The sequence below is a fragment of the Eptesicus fuscus genome, chromosome 10, assembly GCF_027574615.1.
Source record: "Eptesicus fuscus isolate TK198812 chromosome 10, DD_ASM_mEF_20220401, whole genome shotgun sequence".
Lineage (NCBI taxonomy): Eukaryota > Metazoa > Chordata > Mammalia > Chiroptera > Vespertilionidae > Eptesicus > Eptesicus fuscus.
This window is the reverse complement of record NC_072482.1, coordinates 51,584,900-51,612,842: the sequence shown is the minus strand read 5'-3', so window position 1 is coordinate 51,612,842 and position 27,943 is coordinate 51,584,900. Positions and strand designations below refer to the sequence as shown.

The 27,943-nt window shown below is 40.7% G+C and overlaps 1 protein-coding gene across 8 annotated transcripts in view; it reads right to left on the bottom strand.

Moving 5' to 3' along the window:
* KLHL32 (kelch like family member 32) overlaps positions 1-27,504 on the bottom strand; it is a 137,919-nt gene extending 110,415 nt beyond the window's left edge. For all 8 annotated transcript variants that reach the window (XM_054722052.1, XM_054722057.1, XM_054722056.1 and 5 more), the window contains exons 1-2: positions 27,482-27,504; positions 20,302-20,482 (exon numbers count right to left, since the gene is read on the bottom strand). In XM_054722052.1, coding sequence (XP_054578027.1) covers positions 20,302-20,482; positions 27,482-27,504 — 204 coding nt within the window. The remainder of the gene's footprint in view (positions 1-20,301; positions 20,483-27,481) is intronic.
* Between the last annotated feature and the right edge of the window lie 439 nt (positions 27,505-27,943).

Genomic DNA, 27,943 nt, shown 5'->3' with positions numbered 1-27,943 from the left:
ATATGCAGAGCAAGACAGAAATGACTCAGACTGCAGAACAATTATCTGGGTTAATGAAATGGAAAAAAGTTCCTGAGAGCAAAAGTTAAATAACAGAACAAGCTGCCAAGGGAGATTTTTGAATTTGCTTTCGTAGGTGTCTTTCAAAAGCAACCAGGGCAATTGGCATAGAACAGGCTTCCTCAACCAGAGGGTTGTGAGCTACTGAACATGAAGCCTGGCCTGGTAGAGTTGGGGCAAGAAAACAACCCCTTAAATAATGTGTATATATACTTGAATATGTTTGCATTAGCAATAAAGGAACACCAAATTGGTCACTGGGGCTTTATTATAGGGTATGACTGTAGAGGAAGGAAGAGACTATTAATTTTAGTCCATTTACATAGTATTATTTGGACCATTACAATGGGTATGTTACCCATCTATTTCTAACAAGTGCCTTTTGAAAACTTTATTTTTAATGTCCAGGATTGTACAGGAAGACACATATGATTCAACTCCTAGTTCTACAACCAGGCAATTTACCTTGAACATGTGACCTTGGCTAATTCGTTAACTTCTCTAAACCTCAGGTCCCTTATTTGTAAAATGAGGATAATACCAACCTCACAGGGTTGCCTTAAGGTTTAGATACAGTTATGCATAATAGATGCTTAATAAATAGAAACTGCTACTCTAATCCACACTGAATGTCCTCCTCTCCCATGCATCCTTTTGATCCCCATTGGACTAAGAGTTAAGAAGCAGCCCTCTCCTCTCCCCTCTGCCCAAATCCATTCCTTTCAAATACTTTCCTAATGACAATCCTACTCAAAATTCCTATGACTGGCTGCAGCACTTCACTTTCACCCCATATTCCTTACCCTACTTTAAGGACAGACCCCATCATAAAAACCATCACCGTTATTTCTATAATCACGTAGTTTCCATTCTGGTATCATATCACAGAGTTTTAGAAATTTGATGTTACAAACTTAATGCATCATAATTTTTAAAAAGTAGAAAATTAGTTAATTTAAAAAAAGGTAACTATTAAATCAAGGTCAATGTCTTGAGTTTAACAAACTTACAAGAAACCTCAATTAGGGAAAGGCTCATAGGATGTAAGAATGAACCTGGCCATTTGACAGAGTAAAACACCAGCTGACGAGGCTGCCCGAGCTTGTGAAACAATGTCTGGAGACCTGCCCGAGCCCAGGGGGAAGGACAAAGCCTCTTTGGTAGCAAAAGAGGTGAGGAGACCAAGAGTGCCTTCTTTTAGTTTTAGCATTGATCTCCCTGAAAAGGTAACTTAGCTTCATGAAAGTGAGTTCCACATCTTCCTTACTCACTGTGGAGAGTCTAGACCCTAGCAAAGACAGGTGAATGAACTGATGAACAAATGAACAAGCTCTTCAGAAATGCATCTGTGGATGATGTCCAGCTGTTCTACACTGCTATAAACAAAAATAATTTGACATAAGAAAGAATTTTCATGATGTAAGATGTTTTAGAACCTGGGATATAAAACATAGCTAAAGTTCAAGAGTATCTACCATAAGCCAAATACAAATAAGTTCAAAGATAGACATTTGGAAAAAATTAAGAACATATGGTAATGTCCTCTATTAAGCCACATTCTTCCAAAGCATGGGATAAGGTTCTGCCTACAAATATCAACGCATTGCACAGGTTCTGCCTTGGTTCACACTGTATTGTCTTTGGGAAAGCCTTGGCCGGGTTGAGATTTACAATTTTGTCACAGCTCACTCTTGGCTGATAATGTACTGCCACCTCCACAAATCTTTCTAATTGAAAACCCAGTTTGTGAGACCACAATCCACTAAGTGCCTACCTCAGAGAGAGTTATGGATTTATGGTGTGTCATTTCTCCTATATTTCACACAGAAGTGACACAAATTGAGTCCTAACATCACAGCCCATGAATTAAGTTCCCCTGGGTCATGTTAGTTATCATGCAGTCACAAGATGAGCTATGACCAATTTTAGGTTGGTACTTTATGCCACAAAACTGACCAATGAAAAGTCTACATCTTCAAAGATAAGTAGAATGACAGCTGATTAAGACTTTTTTTAAGCACTTTAAGTTGGTGAAATATGTTCTTTTTAGTAAACTACTATATGTGGCTTTGGAATTAACACTAGACATGAGCAAGATGTACTGTGAATTCCCAAGTTACAAGGAATCCAACTGATTTTACAGGTGAAATAACTGGATTGTTTTGAGCACATCCAACCCTTATCTTTTACAAGGGAGTTAAATAAAAGTAAACAAGAATGTTTATGAAAGTTATTGAAAAAAAGTAACGTGCATTGATTGCAGCAGATCTAGCCTGATCCTCCTCCTCTTTTATATGCCCAGTGTTATACAATTAGCAATGTTTACAATGGCCTTGAGGCATTACAGAGACTGGAGCTAACTTCTGAATCAACAAAGATTACATTTTGCTCAATTTAGTGTTAATGGTGATTATCCTTTATTGAATTTTGGTTATACGTCACAGATAGAAATGGTAGTAAATCCCAGTTAATGAGACTGTTCAATTAACCATAATAACCCATCCCCTAGCATTTAGTTGAGAAGGGTCCTGACCACAGTTGAACTGGATCATTTACCTTCATGATCTCCCAAATGTGAAAGCAATCCAATCTGTTGGGGGAGCTTAATGGTTTGAAAGACTGGGGTGGTTGGGTTGGAGGGTTTTTTCCTTCCTGATATATCTTTTATAGCTGTTTTAATTCTTCCTCAAATAGTATAGTAGTCCTCTCAGAGAATAAAATATCAAGACAAACAAAAGCAGTAAGATTATATCACTGTAATTATAATTAGACTGCTAAAATACCAGTTTCCCCTCACCTTAACCATATAAAGAAAAAAAAAATCTTATATACCACATACTATAAAACATATTGGTTTTCCCAACAGCTTCAAACATGTAGCTTGTTTATTTAAAAAAAATCTAGTTATATTTCACGGCTTTGCTCTTGGCACGGTTGCTTCTTGAATTAACTACATGGTGATAATGAGCCCTTCAAAAGCCGCATGATTATGGTTTTCCTATTTCTCTTTAGAATTCTCCTCCTCCTGAATGTGGCCATACCTCAACCACTGGGGTCTTCTGGGAGAGAATGGAGTGGAAAAAGACACAAATCAAGTTGCTGTTTTCTTAGCTAAAGATATGGTAAGTGTGTAGGCCAAAATCTGTTGCCCATCATGAAGTCAGGCTATCCACGAATGGTATTTATCCTTGTTACTTGTTACTTGTTACATACTCTGGAAAATAGCATCCACACATCTGCCTTTAGCCTTGGGCCCCCCTCTCTGATCCCTTGGCTTCCACTCATTCCTCTGGTGCTCCTGTTACCTTCTAGTTTATGGTCCCATCCCTTGGGTCTGGGATTTCAATATTTTGCTACCCACCATGTAAACAAGTCCATTCTCTTATCTTTAAATATTTTAAACATATTTAGGGATGGTACTTTTACTCTTCCTTATTGAATATATTCGATAAGCCATTTTTATTATTGATTTTAGGGAGAGGAAGGGAGAGAGAAACATCGACGTGAGAGGGAAACATCCATTGGTTGCCTCCCATGATTTCAAGAATAAGGTCTTTGAAGGAGTAAATCTATCACACCACCTTCCTTTTCCCAATTATTTGGTTTGACTTTCCCTGGTCCATCTCTTTTTTTATAGTTTCCTGAAGAGGAATTTTGCTTGGCCAACTCAGAGCTGCTATTGTCACAAATCCCTCATACCCATTCTAATGGAATTCAGAAGGCAGAAGCTTTTAAGTAGTTTCGATTTGCCACAAAGAATGAAAAGGCAGTTTCTTGCCTGCCCCTCAAAGGCTGGCAGTGGCTGCCTGCAGCCCTGTTGAGAGCTGTGAGGCCATATTCAGGCTCAAGTGAGAGTGGTCAGAATCTAGTTACGGGTGTAACGACAGATGTGCCAGCCCTGCCTCATGAAGTATGTATACAGACAAGCACAAGACATGCCGTGTCTGCCCTAGAATCCATGGCGCCATCACATAAAATCTGTTAACCCTTTTCTATGGAGGACTTTTTGGAAGAATGATGAAGATAATAATTGTTCTACTCTTTAAAAACCCATTGTAAGTTAACAATCACTCTTAAAAATTTTAACCCCAAATTTCAGTAGTTACTCTTTATTTTTAATATCTTTTTCTTCAACATACTAACATAAAATAAGGTGTGTAAGACTACACATATAGGCTTCCAGCCCAGCTGTGGAATCTCTCTTCAATCTTTCATTTTAGTCGTCACTTTGGTTTAACAGCTGCAAGCCAGGCAACATGCACTGGAGCCACTCTCCCATTATTAGGCGAACACACAGATGAGGGCAAGCACCCCTGCTAACACGGTTTCTTCTACGGTAACTCCATTAGTTACTAAGCAACCACTTCACTGGAACCTTCCTGATCCGGGGCAGAACAGGCCAGTTTAGTAGGAAGTGTTCAGTTTGTCCCATATGTTACTCCTTTTGCAACCACGTTTGTCCATGCAGACTACACAAAAAGTCTCCACATTGTACAAAATGGGGGGGTGGAGGAGGGAAGAGTTTAAGAATAATCCATGAGAGTTCAAATATCTTTCAAAAGTAACTAGATGAAGAACTTCTTTTAATCCCATGAAGTTGTTTATACACATATATAATTTTAAAAGTGACAAGAACGACTTGATATCTAATCACTTTACCATGGTAGAATCACATGTCTCTAAATGAGAAGAATAACTGGTAATTCAATCTTTCAGGAATCCAGGCATGCAAGGCCCAAATCCAATCAACATCAGATGGGCTAATTAAAAGCAATTGCTTCAACAAGCAGCTGGGTCATTCCACAGTGTGGACAATTCATTTTGAATCAGTTTTTATAAAAATGATATGCAGAAACAAGGCATATCTATAGATCTCAGTAGTTCTCCACACCAATTCATCAGATTCACATGATCAGCTGTCTTGCCCTTCTTTTATAAAACATCTGTCTTTGCTCATTACTCCATTTCTAAAGGTTTAAAATTTTCATCAGCTTTATTATCCTTCACACATGTGCTCTTGTTCTTTCAGAGGAAGCTATGGTTGACTGTATCACTGCAATTAAATAAGCATGAGTAAAATTGTGATTTTAAATAGAACAGTGTAAAAGTTATCATTTCAAAGGCATAAAAAAGATGTGGCAGAAAATGTGAAATAATCTTTCAACGCACACTTGAAACAAATACATATGAAGAGCTTAGCACAATGACTGCATAGAGTAATGATAAAAAAGTCAGCTATTATTATTACTTTATAAATATTTTTCTAGCTTCACAGTATTTATATTCAGTAAAAGTGAATCCATATAAATGAAAGAATAAAATGCAGATAAGAGTTCCCCATTCTCCATTCACTACAATGAACACAGTGCATTATCAGCACACTAATGAAAATAACAGTCATCTGACCTGAAATGTTAATGATTTCCCTGGCATTGATGCAAATAATTTAAAAAGGGAATGTGACATTGATTCTTTAGAGGCTCTCAGCTTTCCATTTAAAAAGGAAATAACATTTGACCACTACCACTATTAACTGTCACTTTACCTTGAATTGACAAAGGGAATTCTATTTTTTAAAATATATTTTTATTGGTTTAAGAGAAGAAGGGAGAGGGAGAGAGAGATAGAAACATCAATGAGAGAGAATCATTGACCAGCTGCTCTGACCTGGAATCGAACTATGTCCTCCTAGTTCATAGGTCAACACTCAACCACTGAGCCATGTCGGCTGGGCAAGGGAATTATATTTTTAATGAATGTGTTCCATTAAAAGGAAATTATGAAGCCTGATTAATAAAAAATAATAAAAAAAACACAACAAAACCCACCCACCTTTTGGTGCTCACAAGGTCCTATCCCACAGAACATTTCAAATCAACCTTCTCTTATTTATTTCACCATGGCAGTTTCTATAACAGGCAGATGTATAGCTGTTCATCGTCAGCCAGGCAATTAATGCTTATTGAACATCCACGGGGTGTGAGGCTCTATAACAGACTGTCTATAAAACATCAGATTGACTGCTTAATTTGGCTTTGCTGAATGTCAAGGCTATCATTAATGGTGCTATTTTTTTTTTCTGGCTAAATTTAAAAGCTATTTCATTAGGCCTCTTCTTGGTAGATACTAACTAAATAATTAATCATCAGATATAAGTTGTAGAATGCCAACATCTACTCATAGACAACAGGTGATTATTACTTAGGGAAGAAATTGAGCCCATTTTCAACTGTGGGCAATTTTTGTCAGTTTTCACAGTTTCTTGGACTATATTTGTTTGTAGGTGTTTGTTTGTTTTTAAGTCACAATTGCCTTAAGAAAAGAAAAGACAAGTCCATTGCAGCATTTTAGGTTCCTCTTCTAAACCAGATTCTGGAATTTTCAGAGTTACAAGTTGAGGGGAAAAGACCATACTCTACCACATTAGGTCCCCAACCAATTAGTCAAAGACTCCAAAACCTGTGAGTAGCCAGGTGTCCAGTTTTCCCTGGCTCCTAATTCCCTAGTTGCTTCAGGTGACTAGGGAATTAGATCCATGTAAGACTGGGCCAGCTGGATCCGGGAAAACAGCCACATGTCTGTTAGGTCACAAGTCTTTTGGATTCAGCACTTAGATCTCTTTTCCAACAGTACACATCCACTAAGACTCTAAGAAGTTCTATATTGGGGAGTTGGTATAATCATTACTCTCCTGGTTTCTGACTCACTCAGCATCAGCAAGGCCATATTCTCACGTGTGGGAAGAAAACAGATATAATGTGTCCCAAAGTCTCTGAGTCTCTTTTGCTCCCAACCCCCATACCATCTATTACACAGAGGGTTCTGTATGGATAAATTTTTTAAAATTTGGTTTTAACGGAAGTCACTTTTACTTGAGAAACAGGTAAAACTGACTGTTTTTATATTTCCAACTGTATCTATGGGCCCAGACATTCTTGTCACTGCTGAATAAACATGACCCACAAACCCAGAGGGGAACGAGCTTTTGCTGACTGGCCTATGACTCCACAAGCTTTAAAAAACACACAAAATAGTAGCTTTTTGTCTTTACTATGTTTTTAGTTTCATAATACATAAATATTGTCTTCTTTAAAAATTAGGTTATTGTCAAAAAAAATTAAAGTCTTACTTTGTAAGAAAGTGGGATTTGAACAAAGATCTGAAGAGGGCAAGTCATGTAGCCATCTAGGAGAAGAGTAATACAGTTGAGGAAACAGTCGTGCAAAGGTCCTGCGGCAAGAGCATGCAGGCTTGTCTGAGGAACAGCAAGGAGGCCAGTGTGATTGGAGTGGAGGGGGGTTGCTGATGATGTAGAATCGTGTAAACTAAGATGGTGATTTTAAGTGAAAGTGGAAATCATCAGAGGGTGCTGAGCCAAAGTGACATAATCCGACTTTTGCTGTCAATAAGATCACTGGGGCTGCAGTTCTGAAATAGGTTCCCAGGGCTCAAGGACTGAAGTAAGAAGATGAAGGGGCAAGTGGGATACTGCAGAACTCCAGGCAAGAGATAACAGTAGCTTGCATCTTGGTGGTAGTAGTAGAAGTGATTGGAGTCTGAATATATTTTGAAAGTAGAGCCATGGGACTTGCTGGCAGTTTCGATGTCAAAAATTACGCAGCAGTTTGGGGGCCTACATTAATTAGAGCTGTGCTAACTAAAATAGAGACTACTGTGCAACAAGCAGGTTTATGGGAGGAAATTGGGAGTTTCATTTGGATATATTACATTTGTGATACCTCTTAAACATCCAAGTAGAGATAATAAGCAGATATTTGGATATACAAATTCTGGATTTTAGGGGAGGGTCCAGTCTGAAGATATACATTTTGAAGTTATCTCTGAGGACTCATTTTATTTGTCAACTGAACTGGGTCCGGGGTACCCAGATATTTCGTCAAACACTATTCTGTGTGTACCCGTTAATGGTGTTTTTTTTTTTATGAGATTAACATTTGAATCAACAGGCTGAATAAAGGAGATTGCACCTCCCTAATGTGGGTGGGCCTCATATAATCAGTTGAAGGACTGAATAGAACAAAAGGCTGAATAAGAGAGAGTCTGACTGCGTTCAAACTGGCTTTTTCCTACCTTAGACACAAACTGAAACACCGGCTCTTCCTGGGTCTCGAGCCTGTTGTTACCTTTACCATAATCCTGGGTTGTAAATGATAGGGGAAGCAATGGTGTGGCCAGTAAATCCTAAAAAAGTAACAGTAAAGACAATTTGGAGTGTCTGGAGAGCTTGTAGCATGTTAATAGATTAAAGATTTATATCTCTAAAGTACAGCCATGGGAAAAATTAATTTCAAAATAAAATCAACACTGAAATCTAGAATACAGAAAAAATTGGCAAAAGCTATCCTTGCTGAGCTGCCTAAAACAATGTTGCTTCCTGACAGGATTTTAGTTTAAAAACAAAACTCTGCTCTCCTTTCCTTGAAAAATAAAAAACACCGCCAAGATTATAGGCCTTTTATTTAGTATTTAGTACACCTGACATTTGTTATCTCATTTAATTTCCACATCAATGTTATATGACAATTATATCTCTAAAAGGCAGGATGAAAATGGAAATGGAAACATGGGCATTGTTATTATCTGTATCAGTGCTCCTCGAAGCAGGCTGCCTTCACACTGTTTCTTATCCATCGGAGACAAGGTAAGGAATCCCGGCCAGAACACAAATGGACTCACTACCTGCTTCCTTGAGAGAGGCTTCTTGTGAAAAAAAAAAAAAGCCAGTTGAACTAACAACGTTTCACAGTGTGCATGATTTACATTCAGTAGCTCATGTGTGTGGACAGTTAACAAGCATTTCGCAGACTGGCACTGGTCCACAGGACATACACTGAGTGGCCAGATTATTATGATCTCTGAATGCATAATAATCTGGCCACTCAGTGTGTGTGTGTGTGTATTTATATTCATATAACATATATATATTTATATTAGAGGCCTAGTGCATGAATTCATGCATGGGTGGAGTCCGGGCAGCCTGGCCAGGGGGAGGGGACATGGGTGGTTGGCCAGCCTGCCTGCTGGTTGAACTCCTGGTCAAGGGGACAATTTGCATATTATCCTTTTATTATATAGGATATACACTGAATGACCAGATTATTATGCGTTCAGAGATCATAATAATCTGGCCACTCAGTGTATGTAGCACTGATCAATGTCTTTACATACCATCCCTTAGATTTGGGCTTTCTTTCCCACTCTCCACTGAAACCAAATTCCTAAAGAACAATGAATTTTGTTGCACTCTCCTTGATCTTCTACAGAATATGTCAACCTCCTGAAACCCTTTTCTTTTCTGGCTTTGAATAAAATGCACATATTGGTGCCCCGCTGGTGTGACTCAGTAGTTGGGCATCAACCCATGAACCAGGAGTTCACAGTTCAATTCTCAGTGAGGGCACATGCCTAAGTTTCAGGCTCGATCCCCAGTAGAGGGCATGCAGGAGGCAGCCAATGAATGATTTTCTCCCAACATTGATGTTTCTATCTCTCTCCCTCTCCCTTCCTCTCTCTGAAATCAATAAAAAATATTTTTTAATAATGTACATGCTGGTTATCGTTACACATCTTTGACTCTCCCTTTTTTGGTCACCTGGGCCATCTTATCATTCCCTTTCTGTCACCTAAGCGAAGGCATCCTTTAGGTTCTGATCACAGAAATTGTTTCCTGCTCTCTCTTTCCCCTCCTGATGTGCAATCTCGTATATGCCCAAGGTTTCAACCTTCACCTCTAGTGCACAATCGGCCCAGGTGATTTTTTTTTTGTACCCTTTGCAACATCCAGCACAAACTTTTTTGCACATAGTGGATGCTCAGTAAATGTCTATAGGATTGAGAAAGTAGTGAACTATATACACCACTAGAGGCCCAGTGCACAAAAATCATGCACTGGGGGGAGTTCCTCTGCCCAGCCTGCCCCCTCTCACAGTCTGGGAGCCCTCAAGGGATGTCCTACTGATGGCTTAGGCCCACTCCCCCCAAGGAGCAGGTCTAAGCCGCAGTCTGGCCTCCCTCTGCAGGAGGCAACCGAGCTGATCAGGGGAAGGCGCCACCCCCCATCACCCCGCTGCTGCTGCCACTGCCGGCCGCTGCAGCCTCCAAGGTGTTTTCATCAACATGAACTCCAGTCCCTTCACCACAAAAAAATGTCTGTGTCTGCTCTGGGCCTGCTCAGGCCATGCTATGGCGGCTCAGGCAGGTCCCCTTGTCTGTGTCCCCACCCACCATCTCCTGCCTGCACATGACTCTGCCTCGGAGGCAGCGTGACATTAGCACTGGGCAGGTCTGTGTGAGCCTCCGCTGGGTGTGGAAGTCCCTGCCCCCGTCCCCGCCCACCAGCTCCTATGCACATGCAGCCTGTTGACCAGTTGTGACTGGGACACTGTTAGGACCAATTAGCATATTACCTCTTTATATATATAGATTTGGCACTATTATCAGCCATGGAATTAATTTGTTCTTACTGCATTAAGAAATAATAAAGAAGCACATTGATTTGTGAAGTAGCAATAGCTACTGTATTGAAAATAGTAAATAAAATTAAATATTAAATATTAAGAAAATAAAAATGAGAATGTTTAAACATATTTAAAATAAAAATATTAGATGTAAGTTATTTTATATTTGCATGGAGTAAAATTAATTTACCATCAGAAAAATAATATAGCAGGGATAAAAATTGTTTTAAAATATTTAACTTCTATTGTCATAAGTTCTTTGTTTCAAAATGTAATTAATGTAATAAAAATATATAAGTACAACCAGCAAATCAATTGTTTTCTTGATGATTTTGCTACCAAAACTCAAACAAAAAAGGAAACACAAATTTCAAAAGCATCATACATCTGAATCACTTTCCAGTTTTCTTCTTAATCTGCACATTAGTCTTCTTAAACTTCCTTAAGCTTTTCTTGCCCTCCTTCCCCTTGGGGTCTTCACAACAACCTCAAAGCTGATAAAGGCACATTCTCTAGACATACTCTTTAATTCCTACAGACATTGCTCTACTTTTTAATTATTTCTATAAACAGATTTTATTATATTTAATGTTAAAACAAGTATTCATTTGATGGAAAATGGTCAATTTACCATATAATGTATAACTCAAATGTAATATAAGAATGATACTGTGATCCCCATGATTGATGCATGAAATACAGATGTGAGGGAAAGGAAAGGACACAGCAGTGTGCAAATATGCAAGAATTAGCAATGCTGCTGTTTCAGCATAAACACCAAATAGCCACAGACCTCAGTAGTGTTTTCTTGGCCTCGAGCAAGTAATTAATCACAGGACAGGCCAGTGTAAGATCCACTATGAAAAACATTGAACATCCTGGGATTTAATTTTTAGTGATATTCATGCATCAACAACTGCAGAAAAAATGCTTTGCTATGTAGGACAGTGGTAGATAGTTATATCCTTACAGTAGCACCCAAAAGATAAACCAAAAATAACGCCTATACCAGTATGTATTAAGAACTTGGGGGTGATTTTGCTATTATTTTTATTCACATTTTTTTTCTGAAAAGGAGGGTGGTTGTAAGTTGCTCCCAGCTAAAATTTAATTTTTTGTGGACTGTACTATTCAGACTGTGACAGCATTCCCAGAGGTCAAATGAGTGAATCCTAATTGCAGCACTAAGCCCAGTGAATGCTTGAACGTGCCAGGAGAAAGCTGTGACAAGGGTGACTGAGTAAGAGAGAAAAACTAAGGAAAGTCCTTTAAAATTCAGATAGCACTTGACGGTTTAGAAAGACATTTATTTTCATTCTTCATTTTAGTTTTTCATCTTTAGTGGGAGCATATTGGGGGCTCACAGAATTGATGGAGGCGGAGCAGCAGACCAGAAGAAAGACAGGAGGCTGCAGGCTTGGCGGCTAGAAGCAAAATAACTGTCAATGTTATGTTGCTGTTTATCCTTCATGTGATAAACACAGTATGTCTTATACGTATATGATTTCAGAGAATCGGGAATGTTAATGAAGAAGCTATAAAACCACTAAGTAGGAGACAGTGGAAACCTAGGAATGATCTCACTTATGTTTTAACGTCAGCAGTGCTATCACCTTCAAGTCTTTACAGGAAACTTTCTCAGGAAACCAGATAAGCTAATTGTTAAACAAACAGTACATATAATGGGTGTTCTTAGGGGGGGAATTCTGAGGAGGGTGTTGGTGAGGCCAGGCACTGCAGTGGTGCTAGAGATGCAATGATCAGAAAAGAAAAAAGGTATTGGCTACACCCCTCAAGGGGAACTTGAAGTCCTCAAGCCTCCCCTGCTTGCTCCAGCAACGGCACAACTGTCTTCAAAATGCCTCACAGCGGCTCTTTTTCCAACACCCTCCAGACTTCAGGTCTATGGGGAGTGTGAGCACCCCCTGCTCCCTTATTTCCTGATCCCCAAGCCAGGAGCCTCACTCATTCTTAAGCCTTTCATCTCCCTTGTCATCGTCACAAGGTCCTGTGGATGCTTGTCCCACCCATTCTCCCACACCAAACCAGACCTCACACACTTCTTCTCTCCAGCCATATGCTTCTGGCTTAGGTCAGGCCTTCATCAGCTCTCACTTAACTGCTCTACATGCCCCTAGTGTGAATTATTTACCTGTGGGCCTCCTTTTCTTTATTTTAAAAATGGATATAATAATAATAATAATAATAATAATAGTAATAATAATAATACCTACCTTATAGGTGTCTTTAGAGGACAAAACGAGTTGATATACATAAAGCACTAGAGTAAGTGCCTATAGCATAGTAACTTCCCAATTGATGGTAGTTATTATTATTGTTACTATTGGTTGAGAATGCCAGAGAGGGGAAGAGGATAAAAACAAGGTTCAAGCCCCAAAACACAACCCAAGACCCATGAGACTATTCTGTAGGTATTTGTTCACTTGTCTGTATCTCCTACCAGACTATGAATTCATTCTGTGCCTAGCAAATAGTAGGTATGTAACAAATGCTTATTGAATTTTTTAAAAATTCACTTCTAATTATATATTACATACTCATTTAATAGCTTTTTAATCAATTTTGATCTAATAGTGACTAAAGAGTCTATATATAGGAAGAGGTAATACGCTAATTGGTCCTAACTGTGTCCCAGTCATGACCGTTCAACAGGCTGCGCGCACACAGGAGCTGGTGGGTGGGGATGGGGGCAGGGACTTGTGCCACCGGGACATGAAGCTGCCGCTGGGGGCAGCCCCCCCACTGGCAGAGGCGCACGCAGGCCTGACATACCACCCAGCCCGGAGGGGGACATCAGGACAGGTTGCAGTGCCCCCCCCTCCCCCCCCCCCGCCACAGAGGTGCACACAGGCCAGCTGTGCTGCCCGGCCTGGAGGGGGGACGTCAGGATGAGGGCAGGGCCTCGGTGGAGAGCTCTCAGCACTCCTGCACCGGGGTCTGAAGGTGCAGAGAGGAAGGGAGAGCAGATGGGCAGTTAGGGAGATCAGGCCAGGAGGGGAGAACAGATAGGCAGTTAGGGGGATCAGGCCAGGAAGGGAGAGCAGATAGGCAGTTAGGGGGATCAGACAAGGAGGGGAGAGCAGTTAGGGGGATCAGGCCAGGAGGGGAGAGCAGTTAGGGCCATCAGGCGGGCAGGGGAGCAGTTAGGGGATCAGGCAGGCAGGCAGGTGAGCACTTAGAAGCCAGTGGCTCTGGATTGCGAGAGGGATCCCAGATTGGAGAGGGTGCAGGCCAGGCTGAAGGACCCCCTGCACCCTCCCACCATGCATGAATTTCATGCACTGGGCCTCTAGTATGATTATAAAAATATATGAAACAACATTTTTTATCATGGGCTTTACTATCTTCTCTCAAAACTAAAAATTATATAGGCAGAGCACACTCAGGCTCTAATGGAAAATGATGCTCAAATATTTAACTTTCCAAAATGTCATATTTGAATCACTTTACCATCACATATGCGAAGCTATGTTAGACAGTGAAGACATCTGCTTCCTTGGCCAGAAAGTGTAGGCGTTGGTGGAGATTTAAGATGGAGATAGCAAATGTTGAACAACAGTCTCCAGGGCAGCCTGCAGCCCAGAACTGCCCACGTGGGGGACCTGCAACTTTTGTGTCCACACAGGCAGAGGGGCTGCTATAGGGAGGAGGGTGAGAGGTTGACTAGCCCCCACCTCTCACACACACATTCTTTTAGATCATAAGGCCGCTAATTTCTCCTAATACCTCTGGTTCAATACGTCCTCATTCAATATTTTTAACAGTATGTTGATGAACTAGTCCTCAGTCACAATCCCTTTCAGAGAAGTTACTGGTGAAAAGAGCTATGACATAAATTAATTCCTTTTAAATTTTTTCCTAGTTTTCTTGAGATGTAATTAACATATACCATTGTGTAAGTTTAAGGTGTACAACATGATGATTTGATACACGTATATGTTGTAAAATGATTGCCACAATAAGGTTCGTTAACACATCACCTCACCTTTTGTGTGTGTGTGTGTGTGTGTGTGTGTGTGTACACACGCGCACGCTCACGCGTGGGGTAAGGACTTATAAGATCTACTCTCTTAGCAACTTTCAAGCCTACAGTACAGTTTTGTTAACTATAGTCACCCTGCTATAGATTAGCTCTCCAAGACTTACTCATTTTATAACTGGAAGTTTGTACCCTAAAGGTCAACATTTTTCCATTTCACCCACTCCCAGCTCCTGGCAATTACCATTCTACACTCTCTTTCTCTATAAATGAGGTCATGCAATATTTGTCTTTCTCTGTCTGGCTTACTTCACTTAGCATAATGTTCTCATCTTTCACCCATGTTGCTGCAAATAGCAGGATTTCCTTCTTTCTTATGGGTAAATAATATTCCATTATATATAAAAGCACATGCACACACACAACCACATATTCTTCATCCATTCATCCATGGACGGACACTTAGGTTGTTCCATGTCATGGCTATCATGAACATGGGTGTGCAAATATATCTTTGAGTTTCTGATTTTATTTCTTTTGGATGCATATTCAGAAGTAGAATTGCTGGATCTTATATGGTAGTTTTACTTTTAATTTTTGAGGAACCTCCATATTCTTTCATTTCCATAGTGTCTCATGAAGTTACATTCCCACCAACAAATAAAAGGGTTCCCTTTTCTCTGCATCCTTGTCAACATTTGTTATCACCTATATTTTTTATAATAGTCATTCTAATAGATGTGATGTGCCATCTCATTGTGATTTTGATTTGCATTTCCCTGATGATTAGTGATGTTGAGAACCTTTTCATGTACCCGTTGGCCATCTGTATGTCTTCTTTGGAAAATGTCCATTCTGTTCCTCTGCTCATTTTTAATTGGATTTTTTCCTAATATTTTCTCCCATTCCATAGGTTGCATTTTAATTCCTTGAAGGAGACAAACTACAGTTTTAAGGTTTCAGAGGTGGGGGGGGGGGGCTTGCATATGAATTTAGGGAGATGGCAGAGGGTAAAGCCTTTGTGAAGGACTTCACACTTGCTGTTGGCTGTGATACACCTTGGTAGATGCACAGAGTGAACCAAGAAAGGAATAGGAGTTCCAGGTAGAAGAAATAGTTATTAGCAAGGCTGAGAAGGGCAAAGGCCCTCAGGTGGAACACAGTGTGTTTAGAGAACAGTCTGGCTGCAACATCAAATGAACAGGTGGGAGAACAAAGATGAGGATAATGATGATGGCACAGCATGAAAGCTCGCTCCAGGAGCCTGGCAGACTGGGAGTGAGGAGCTTTGGAAGACCTGAGCAGGGCAGTGAAAGTAATCACACAGTCGTCTGCACAATGGTTAGCAAAGGGACAACCAAAGGAGGAGAAATGTCAGATGGCTACTAGAATGTTCTACACAAGTAAGAAGGAGTTATCAGATTCAGAAAATGAAAATATGATAAAGAATGTAACCAAAAAGTTATTCTCACCCATCAAAAGATAAATAAATGAGTCTGTAATTAGGTAAGCCTAAGTATGAACTCTTCTCTTTTTCTACAAATAGTCAGGCAGAGCATGACAGGGAATTGCAAGTTAGTGCAAGGAGTGAAATAGCTAGTGTTCACTGAAGGTCTTCTTTGTGTCAGATACAGCACTTAGTGCATTACAATATATCATTTAAATCTCTATATCAAGCCATTCTGAGAGCTGTGCTTTACGGTCATCTGTTTACAAATGAAAAAACGTAGGTTAACAGAAGTAAGATGACGTGTCTATGATCAAAGAATAGATAGTAAAGAGAGTGAATAACCCAATATTAATTAGAATAGCACCTACTATTTGTCAGGGATTGGGAGAAACTGTGGTGAACACAGTCCCTGCCGCTGCATTCAAACTCAGACCTGATTCATAAGCTCTTCCCTTCCTTCCTTCCACCACTGCTTTACATTCTTATTTTTAAAGTCCCTGGTCAGAGTCAGTTATAGCATTTGGCAAATGCCATGTTCAGCCCACACCACTGCCGGGAACCAATTCCAGCATGTAATAATTACAAGAGTTTCACCAAAAGGTTGGTGAAGCTTGGGCGGCTCAACAAGGGTGAGCCACATACGTAGTTTACCTGTTGGAAACGGCTAAACGGCACTTCCCCCAAACCTGAATAGGATTGTTAACTGCCAGACAGCTCAGGGCATTTTATTGCCTCCTGTTGGCCAAACACCTGAACACCTGTAGGCTATTCCTGAAACTGACAATCTCTGTAAACCCTTTGATACCTTACCCTTTGAAGTGTACATTTCCACCTTGCCTTAGGATAAATCATGTTGAATAAAAGCACGGGTCTTTGGTCAAGGGAGAGTCTTTAGCTCCCTTTAGCTGGAGATCCTCTGACCCCCCAATGCCTTTCAAAATTATCTTTCGTCTCCGGACTCTTTAATCTTCTATGCACAGCCCCTTTCTCCAGAATGCTGAACCCTTTGTAAGGCTGGGAAAAGAACCCTGGCACACCACTAATATTAAACCTTATTTTAAAATCATTACTACTTGGCCAAAGACTTTGTTTTCACCCTTCCTTTTAAAATGTTGATGATCACAAGAAGTCACAGTACTTTATGCTCAACTGCTCATTATTCATAGTTTAATCAAGAAAAGCTGATGCCAACTCTCAGATCAATGTACAGAAACTGTTTATGTAAAACCTGGGGCCTTCTCCTCACTTTTGCAGCCCCACCTCTCCTGAATCAGAACCATTACTTCAGTTTCAAAATAATCTGCCAGATATCAGAATACAGAGTACAAAAATCTATTTACATCGAAGTACTTAATTAACCTGAACAGATCACACTAGAAGAAACCATCCATGAATAATTTGCATATTTTATATGCAGGATATTGAGCACTGAAATATACATAAATTCTATGACAATTAGAAAACATTTCTTCACTCACTTAATAAATATTAATTGAGCACGTACTAAGCCTGAAGCAACATTATAAGGCTTGTGAAATACACAGAAATTCCTAAAACAGGATACTGCTTCTAGATATTTCAGTGTGGCAGTATATATGACACAAGAAAGACAAACAATGTTAGTTAGGGCATGTGGTTGTTGGGAGATGATCCTCCACGGGTCTCTTGCATTTATGCATGTATTGAGAGTGAGACACTGACTCTCCTTTGTTCTGAACTCTCTTTTCAAGGATGTTTCTATAGCAAGCAGATTTGAATGACAGAGTGGTTTTCCCTTTGGAGCAAAAGGCAATCCTGGAAGATACCATTCTCTTTGCAGAGCAAAGGGTAGGCATGCTTCCTGGTCAGTATAATAATGTCTCTCTCCAGAGTAAAGGACAGTCATACTTACTACCCATTATTTAAAAATTTTAATTTTTTATGGACTGTACTATTCAGACTGTGACAATTGTTCCAACTTTGTCTCAATTTATTGATCAGAACAATCAAATACACAAGTCACTTAATCTTCATCTCACAAACAGGTGATGACATTGAAGGAACTGTGTATGAACCCAGCAAGACATGTGGTTAAGTGGAGAGAGTACATGTGGTACTCAAGGGGACAGATGCTCTGGGGTGTGAAAACCAGCTCTTCTTCTTAATGTCTGGCAGTCCTTGGGCAGGTTATTTATGCATATTGCACTTTAGCTTCTTTATCTGCAGAATGGGAACAATAAAGCTTTTTTCAAAGGTATTATAACACAGGTACTGTAAAAGGCCTTCTGTGTCTAACCTACCAGAGTATCTGGGGCATTGTGGTGGAAGAGAAGAAGAACTGGGTGTAGCAACAAACACTATTAAATGCCAACAAGGAAAGTGCTCTCTTGCACTCACGTGCATGCACTGGCTCACATACACACATGCACAAAATCAAACCATTCTCCAAAATTAAATTAAAAACCCAATCAGGAGAGACTTCAGAGGAGAGCAGCTAAGCACCAAGACAGTTATATTATGGTACACAGGAAGACAGGAGTCCTATTATATAACGTGCACATATTATATATAACAATCCAAAGTACATTGTTTGAAATGTCCTCTGATTAATCTAAACTTTCTGGAAGATTAATGCCCAACAATTTGAGAGTGTATAAAATATGTCATTATACTAATGCAACTAAAGGTCACTTTTCAGATATTCTGCTTCATTGCTGCAGTTTATAATTAAACCCTTATTTTTTATTTTAGATAAACATTTTAAGTAATTACCTATTTATCCTCTACATTACTAGGTTTTACCACACTTAAAACACTTTTTCTAAAAGTCTTTCTTTTATGATTTGGCACCTTTGAAAATTCTCTTTAACTGCTGTATCACAATTGAGTGCAGTTGATATTGTCTCTTAATCATAAAAAACAAGATTATTGAAAACATACAAATCAAACCAACAAATTGCCCATGTGCCTAAGTTTTTTCTATATCATTTTTGAGACTTTCATAAGGGAAATTTTTAAAATTAAAAATATATATGCATATATATATATATATTCTCATTTATATAGATTGTACACTGTAATGTTTTGAAATTATCAACCAAAATAGCACTGAAAAAAATTAAATAAGAATTAAATAATGTATATTCAGAAATTAATATTTAAAATATTCTGGTTAATGATTATCAAGATTTTTTTCTTACACTCATATTTTAATTTCACTTAAGAACTATGTGACTTATTACTTAACCTCTGAGTTATCTAAAACTAGAGGCCAGGTGCACGAATTCATGCATGGGTGGGGGCCAGCCGGCCCCGCCCCCAATTGGAGTGGGGGGGGCCGACTGGGGGTGGGACTGGCCAGGAGGAGGGGCCATGGGCAGTTGGCCAGCTGGCCCCACCCCTGATTGGAGTAGGAGGGGTGATTGGGGGCAGGGGCGGCTGGGGGGAGGGGCTGTGGGCAATTGGCAGGCTGGCCCCGCCTCCTGGTCGAACTCCCTGTCGAACTCCTGGTAGAAGGGACAATTTGCATATTAGCATTTTATTATACAGGATTACTTAACTTCTAAAATTCAGTTTCCATATATGAAAAATGTTGATTTTTATAGCACTTGTATGTGTTTGTAAAATGGGTTGTCAGGAGGATTAAATGAGATATGCATATAAAATCCTTTTCCACCACCTGAATCACAGGAGTGCCTGAATCACCTGAAGTACTAAATAGATGGCATTCAACTAGCTATAGCCATACTGTACACATTCATCTTCAAAACAACAAGCATGCCACCACATCTCATTCGCCACTAGAACTCAAACTCCAGAGTCCTGCTAAACAAGACAACTTGTCTTCCTCAGCCGTTATGGACACACATGTCAACCAGAAACGTCCACGAGGCCAATTGCATCGCTGATCCTGGAGCTAATACTGGAAAGCACTAAGACGAGAACATGCATAAAAACCAAATCAGAGGCATTACATATCTTTAGGGACTTGGTTTATTTTAACAAATTGTTTTCAGATTCTCCTTCTGATCCTGAATCTAGAAACATCCTAACCCTAGCTCACACCCCTATGATGAAGCTCTATAATGCCACACTTTCTTAGGGTGGTCAAATGTTAAATGCCCCTCAACTCAGACACCAAGGAAAGACATCCAGATATCCAGCCGAGGAAAGATCCCAATAGGGCCCCCTCTCATTCTACCCAGGGAAGGCCCCCAACACTTACAACTCCGAGAACGATCATCTAGGTGGCTGCTGGTTGTGTGACACTTCAGGAAACTTTATCCTCCTCTGTCTAGTTGACATCTGAAGAGAAACAAACAACCTGGACCTACCCGAAAGTAGTCGCTGCACGCCGCCAGGACGGCCTTGTGAGCATGGAATTTCTGTTCCTCCGCAATCAGGGTGACGTCGCAGAGCATGCCGTCGCTCCTCTGCTGATTCAGCGCTGCCAGGACGCTGTCGTTGTGAGATTCCGAGTGGCAGAGCCTCTGGCCTGTCAGCATTTCTTGAATACTATGAAGGAGAGCAACCAAGTCAGCATGCGTCCTCCACCAGCCCTGGCTGCCCCATGTGCCTCACTCCCTCAACACCGACGGGGAATGGGGGCTCCAGCGTACTACTGGAGTGGGATTTTGGACTCCCCCGTTTTCTTTCTCTCTACCATGCTCTTGCTCCCCCCTTTTCTAGAATTCTCTTCCCTCACCCCCTCAGGGTTCTTTTTCTTTCCTACTTGTGCTTCTCTTTCTGAATCGTGTCCGTGTGTGTCCACCTGTGTCTGTGCACTGACCCATGTCTGTGGGCCTGTGAGCCTCTGCTTCTAAGCCTCTGTCCTCGGGACGTGCACATCTCAGTGAAAGTGCATCCAACTGTGGATGTCTGCAGGTGTCCCTGTCCATCCACGACCCCTCCCGAACTCTCTGCTTCCTTCTCAGCTTTGCACCAACTCTGTCCCCTGAGGACACAGAAGCTCAGGGCGAGGTCACAGCCGTGCACTGGTCCAGCACAGAATCCACTGGACCTGCCCGACTCACCAGAGGTCCAGCGCGTCACCAAGTCCCCCACAGCACACAGAACTTTATTGGTAAATAAAACAGAACGAAGCTAATGCCAGTAAGAGAAAACAGGGCTGCCTGTGACCATTCCATGCAGAAAGCAATTAATTCAACCACAGCTGCTTATTATTTAACTTGGGAAATTATGGACATTAAAGGAAATGCCATTGTAAGTGAAAAACACTTAAGGCTGAAAGTAAAATATATCTACAATTTCAGCCACCAATGTCTCTATGTGATCACTGAACTACATTTATGAATGACTATACAATTTTATTTTCTCTTCTGTTTTTCGAAGTTGCTAAACTTATCCATTGTGAAACTTTCCCCCTTCACTCCCTACCCCATTCTAAAATATTCTTTCCATATCCTTTCAAAACTCCTGGGTGAAACCTCTGATCTTCCTAAAATAATGTGTAAGTAATGCCATAAACACAAAATGCAAACGGCATTTTCAGGCAGCTATGAACAATTCCAGCTCAGATGTATGAAAATCTCCACAGCGCTCTAACTCTCAGAACTGGCACTGGACTGAGACAGAGGAGTGGCATCAGTCATAAATTACCCCCAGAACAAGAACAAGGGCCATCAACCTGTTTTAGGTCTGCAGCCTCTTCATCAAGCTGAGGAAAGATACAACATGGATGTTTGAGCATTGTCTCACCTATCCTGACGACTCCGGCATCCAGTCTCTCCCTGTAAATGGGAAAGAGCCTCTCAGAGGACTTAGGGAGGAACCACTGGCCTACACTGCATGATTAATGTATTTGACGTGGCTCTGCCCAGCCTGTGGTGCCAGGTGGCTGATAGGTTACGATTCAGCACAAATCGCACCACCTGAAATGGAAGCCAATGCTTCCTGTGAAACGCCAGAGTGTAGCCAGTAAGCTGCATTGGGCATTTCTGACTGGGGAGCCTCCGAAATGTCAGAACCGTTGAAAGAAAAGAAAAAAACTTGACAGGAGGTGATGATATAGGAAGTTCTCGTGGGAAGGTGGGAGGATTATTTTCAGTTGAAATGCAGCAGTGGGTTTTGAAATGGTTACTGTCATCAAATATTCATCTTCTAGTGGCTGTAGCTATCAGCAGACTTTTTAAATCAGCACTTGAAAACTGCATTCAGAAGCATAAATAACTTTTCAATACAAATTTCTATGCAAAGCCTAAAATTGAGATTAATTAGCATGGCTCAATTAAAGAAATGAAGGAATACACTAGTAACAGAAATATTATATAAGTAAAGCTTTAAAATAGTTTTTGAAAGAATCTCTCCTAAATAAAAGAACATTTTGATATATTTTTACAAACACAAAGCTCTTACTATGTTTCATGAATTACTCTTAATGACTTATAATTATTAATTCACTTAACATTCATAACAATCCTATAAGGCAGATATTATCATTATCTCTGTTTTACAGATAAAGCTGAAAGTCTAAGATCAGGCATTTTGAGAACCTATCACCAACAACACAATAATGTAAATTCATCCTCCTGCTTACAAAACAAACAAAAAAAAAGACAAAACAAAAAATGTGATAATCTATAAAAAGGACATCAAGTATCTACGATTGCAAGGAAAGAATATCACAAGGTCCACAGTAATTTTATATTTATATTATGCATGGTTTAATCACAAAATCAAAGTTGCTTTTTAAAAATAATATACATGAACATATTCATGTGATAAGAAATTTTTGAAATCATGATTCAAAACATTTATCTTTGCACTGTAACTAAGTTTTAGACTAGAGGATAGATTTTTTTATAACCTTAAAATTTTTATTTAAAACCCTCAAACTTTTCTCCCTTTTAATATCATCCTAAATGCTTAAAAATGTATTTTGAAGTTTCATTTGTAGTGGAACAGAAGAATATATTAAAATAATTGCCTTAAAATGTTTCCTTACTCATTTTCCAAAGATAGTGCCATAATTTGTGTCCTTTTATTAAGACTGAGTCAGTATTTGAATTTCAGCTATCAATTGACAGTGAATAAATCTTGCCAGGGAGAGAACAGCTGTAAACTGAAATTTGCCCAAGAATAAAGGGCTTAGCTCTGAAACAATTGTGATGCTGCACAGTTTTCCAGGATCATTCAGCTGGGCTTGAAATATTCAAGCTTAAAGAAAACAACATGCTAAATATTTAAGGCAAAATTGCCTCAAGATTCCAAATATTTTGGAACCAATATGTTAGGAATTCTTCAAAGCAGAAACAAATACTGCAACATTTGGCAAGAAATAAAGGCCTATTAATCAACAAGCCATTATTGTAGTCTGAAAGTAACTTCCCACTTACTCTCAGATGTAAATCTGCAAAAGACCTCAACCCCCTAAACGTTAAGGCATGGCTGGCCACAGAACACAGCTGGAAGATGGCAGGCCCATTTGAAGCCAACGCTAATAAACGAGGAGGAGGTGAATCAAAGACTCTAATGTGCCATGACGACATTAAGGTGGGGAGCAGACACATGCTGGCGAACAGCTCCCTTGGCATCTATAACTTATACCAAATTAGCACATTAAACCTCCCCACTCAGAGTAATGTCTTCCCAGTATGTGGGGAACAAAGAAGAAGGTAGGGAAATCATATTCCTAAAACTCCCTAAATTACTGAAAAAGACCAAAACCGGAAGCCCATTTTCCAAAGATATACAGATTAGAGTGTCTTCCTAAAACTGGGAAAGGTCTTCCATGAAAGTAATGCCACCCCTTCAAAATTCACAGGTGAGTGCAGAGGGAGCCCCTAGAACTGTGCTATCCAATACAACGCCCACTGCATGTGGCTGCTGACCACTGGAGGGAGGGCAGACCTGGTTGAGATGTGCGGTAAGTGTAAAACGCACACCGGATGCCAGACGTAGTGGGGGAAAAAGCCTGCCGAATATTTTTGATATGCTGGGTTAAACTATATAGCTAAAATTCATTTTACCTGTTTCTTTTTGTCTTTTTAAAAAATGTGCCTCTGAAAAATTTAAATTATAAATATGCTTTCCACTATGGTTCTTCTGGACAGTGTACAGGTTCCCAGGGAGATGCGGCCCCCATTTCTTCCCGCTGAACTCTATGAGAGCACCAGGCACCCTGTGGAGCTGCCCATGAGCATGGTTGCTCCTGAACCTCACCGGGCCCAGACTCTGGGTTACAGCAGGGCAAGCCCCACATGCCCTGAGCAGCAGATTTGCTTTTTAGTGATGCCAGGGAGCAACTGTTTGATTGGCCATATGTCAGCAGCCAGGAACAGGGAGATAAATAAATGATGTCTTAGGGAATAGGGCTATTCATGACTTCGAGTCTTTAACCTTCATTCTGAAATTGATGGCAAAAGCTAAAAAAAAAATCACACGCAGACCATGATGTTCATGACATGGTCCTTCCAGAAATATTTACTCATCCTGTGCCAGGTATTGCACTAGGGCCTGGAGATAAAATGGTGAACAAACCAAGCTTGGTAGCCCCCTTGTGGAGCACTCAGCTTAGCAAGGCAGTTACACATTAATCAAATAATTTGGCCTTCCTGAAGTACAGCTGGAGCTGTGGGCTGTAGCACACAGGAGAGAGAAGAGGTTTCCAGTGAGGGGAACAGAGCAAGTCCCAGAATCCCGTGGCAGGAGAGAGCATGACCCTCACACAGAATGTTAATGGCTGGAATTCTGAGGACAAGGCAGGATATGGTACAGGACCTGGAGCTCAGCAAGAGGTCCTGGCTAGCGGTGCAAATCTGTGACTCGTCTCCATAGAGAGCGTAACAGAAGCACAGCCAGCTGTGTCTCCAGAATACAGCTGACAGACAATCCACAGTCAAAGGTTGCTGAGAAGATAAGAAAGATAGAATTCAAAACACAGAAACAGGGCTAGGCTCAGCTATGGAAAAGGACTGCCCTCTGGGTGGCAGGAGAGGGGGAATAAGTGGACCGGAACATATTAAAACTCGGGGCATTTTGGACGTGTTGAATCTGAAGATTTAGGGGCACCAATCTCCATAGGACCTGGATAGTTGGGTTTATCTGAGTTGTGATTTTTGTCAGGGAAATGCATTCGAAATGCAGGGAGCAAGAGAAATTAAGGATTTAAAAGAGTGGTAGAATCTCCACAGGATGAGAAGGGAAATGAGGGGACAAAAAGGTTGATGGGCTGCAGAAAGTAGCAGGGCCAGTAGATGAGACACTGCAGTGAGCGACAACCATGGTGGAGGTCGCTATGAGCAAGCGAGAAGAAGGGGTCCTGGTAAGATAAAGTGTTTGATGTGGTTTGAGAAACAGAGCAACTACGGAGATTCAAGGTCATACCGAGGTGTGAGCGTGGGAGAGGGCGGTTCAGTGAAGGGAGAAGGACTTCGGGGATAAGCAGGTTGAAGATCCAAGGCCACGAAGTTGGACGGATTCTCCACGCAAACAGAGAGCACTGGGAAGTTGTAAAGGATTCGCGATGAGGAAGAAGGCTGAGACCAGGTGCTAAGCGCTCAATGAATGAGGAAAATGGCCCAGACAATGGAGGTGAGGAGCAGTGGAGGTGAGGGTGAGAGAGGTGAGGAGCGCCACCTTCAGAAGCAAGTCTTTGTTGTTTTTGCTGTTGTTGTTTTTGTTCTCAAACAACCAGTGTGAGGAGTAACGATCTTGAAGCAAAACAATGTCCCAGGGTGACAACAATCTCTCTACGTACCCCTAAAACACACAAATGTGAGGAAATAATAATGCCACCACGTGAGAGGGCTACAGGAGAAGTGATGCCTCAGGAGACGGTGGGTCTCAATGAAGTCAAGAGGTGAACAGAATTTTTCAGGGTGAGGGAGATGGTAATAGTTCCACAGGACACAGCGGAAGTTTGAAAGGCGGGGAAGGGAGGGCTCTGGGTCTCAGCAGAGAAGGAAAGGCCGCTGTGGAGATGATAGTGCTGTGGAGGACAGATGGCAATGGGGGTTGATCAGTAAAAACAGAGATGGCAGATTTAAAGAAAAGAAAAAAATCATTTTCAGAAGAATGCACGTGGACCCTGGTAGCCAAAAATAAAGCACTTGGTTGAGGTGGTAGCAGACAGATACCATGGTCTTTATGTGCTCTATTGGCTGGCGGCCAAATCTAGAGCAGGGTTTCTCCATGTCAGTGAAATCCATGTTCTGGGTTAAATCGATTTTTGTTTTCTTTTTTGTTGCTATGGGGGAGAGCATTGGGGGAAGGTTATCTTATGCATTTTAAGATATTTAGCATCCCCACCCCCAGAGGGACAACCAAAAATGTTGCCAGATATTTGCACAATGTATCCTGAGGGCAAACTCATCCCCCTAGAGAGTCACTGGTCTAGAACAGCAGATTCCCTGCACCATGCCATCAGCAGCAATGCCTCTGTTTCGGAACACATTTTGGGAACCGGTTATCCCTAATAGCTTCAGAGTTGTGGAGGAAAGCTGGTCTCATTATTTCATAGGCAAAACCAATTCTTAATATTTTTACAAAGAAGGTATTTCCCAGGTTTATCACCTTTCTTATTCTTTGATCTGAAGATCCATTTGTTTCCTCAGAGGCTGATGAAGACTTGCCTCCACTGAGAGTATTCAAAGGAACACCCTGCATTTTCTAATTGACTGCCTCTCGGTTTGAGGAATGTGCCAAGCTCCATTCTGCCTGAGGCATTCCCGCTTATCCCATCCTGCAGAACTCTGATCATAGAGCACTTCTTCAGGAAGGCACTTCCTCATCCCAGCAATCCTGTACTTTTCCTTCAAAGCACTTCTCACAATGACATTTGCATTATTATTCCTGGTGTGATTTGCCCACAGAATATACTACATTTTATAAAGGCAGTAACCTCATCTATGTTATTCACTGCTGGATCCTCTGCACCAAGTAGGGTGCTTGGCTCAATAAATATGTTAAATAAGTAAATTATTAAGAGAAAATGTCATGAGTATTTTGAGAATATGTATCACACTCCCCAGTGATTGCTTTAGGATGACAGTCAAATATATACATAGCTTTCTGATTATTTTTTTTTTAAATTATTGACTTGAGAGAGAAACATTGATTTGTTGTTCCACTTATTTATGCATTCATTGGTTGATTCTTTGTATGTGCCTTGTCTGGAGATCGAACCTGCAACCGTGTCATGTGGGGATGACACTCTAACCAACTGAGCTACCTGGCCAGGGCTTGATACTTTTTAAAATCATATACCTTTATAGCAGTATGCCTTTTGTTTGAGGGAGGTTAAGATCCCAAATAAGAAAAAGATAAAAACTAGTATCAGTCAAAGAATGATGAAACATGTCTAGGTCTGACTAGTAACCAGATCACAGCACTTAGCCCTGGTGTTACCAGACGAAACGCACACACACTCTGACGGTCCCGGCTTAATTCCTTCAAATATGTGTTGTGCCCCTGCTCTGCACTCGGTCCTGGAATGTGCAGGGTGAAGACTGGGGGGCTGACTCCACCACGCAGGACATATGCTGCCGGGCTCACCTGAGGCAGTGTTCCGACGGCATTTTCCAGCAGGGTTCTGGGGTCCGCAGGGTCAGCCTTAGAGGTCTGCAGCAGAATTGGCAAGCATTCCAGCTGAACAGAAAGACATGAAAGAAAAGCACAGTGAGCTAAACGCAAAAACGCACCCTTTGGGCCTTCAGATCCCCACGGAGTTTTACAATTGAGGCATACATTCTGACTGAATGCTCTTTTCATAAACAATAGTTCAAAAAGTTATGAAGTGTGCAAGCTTTTTTTTTTACTTTATTGGAACTTCAGGGACTAAGAAGTAAAATGTGTTTGAGAACCCAACAATAGCTAAATGAAGGGCCACAGTAAACATTAAAACATCAGACGGCCAAAGGGAAAAATTCACATTTGATAAACTAAATCTACAAAGTTCTAAACCACAAGTACTAGTTTTACTTTCCTTCCAAACATGAATATTGGGGAAATTAAGAA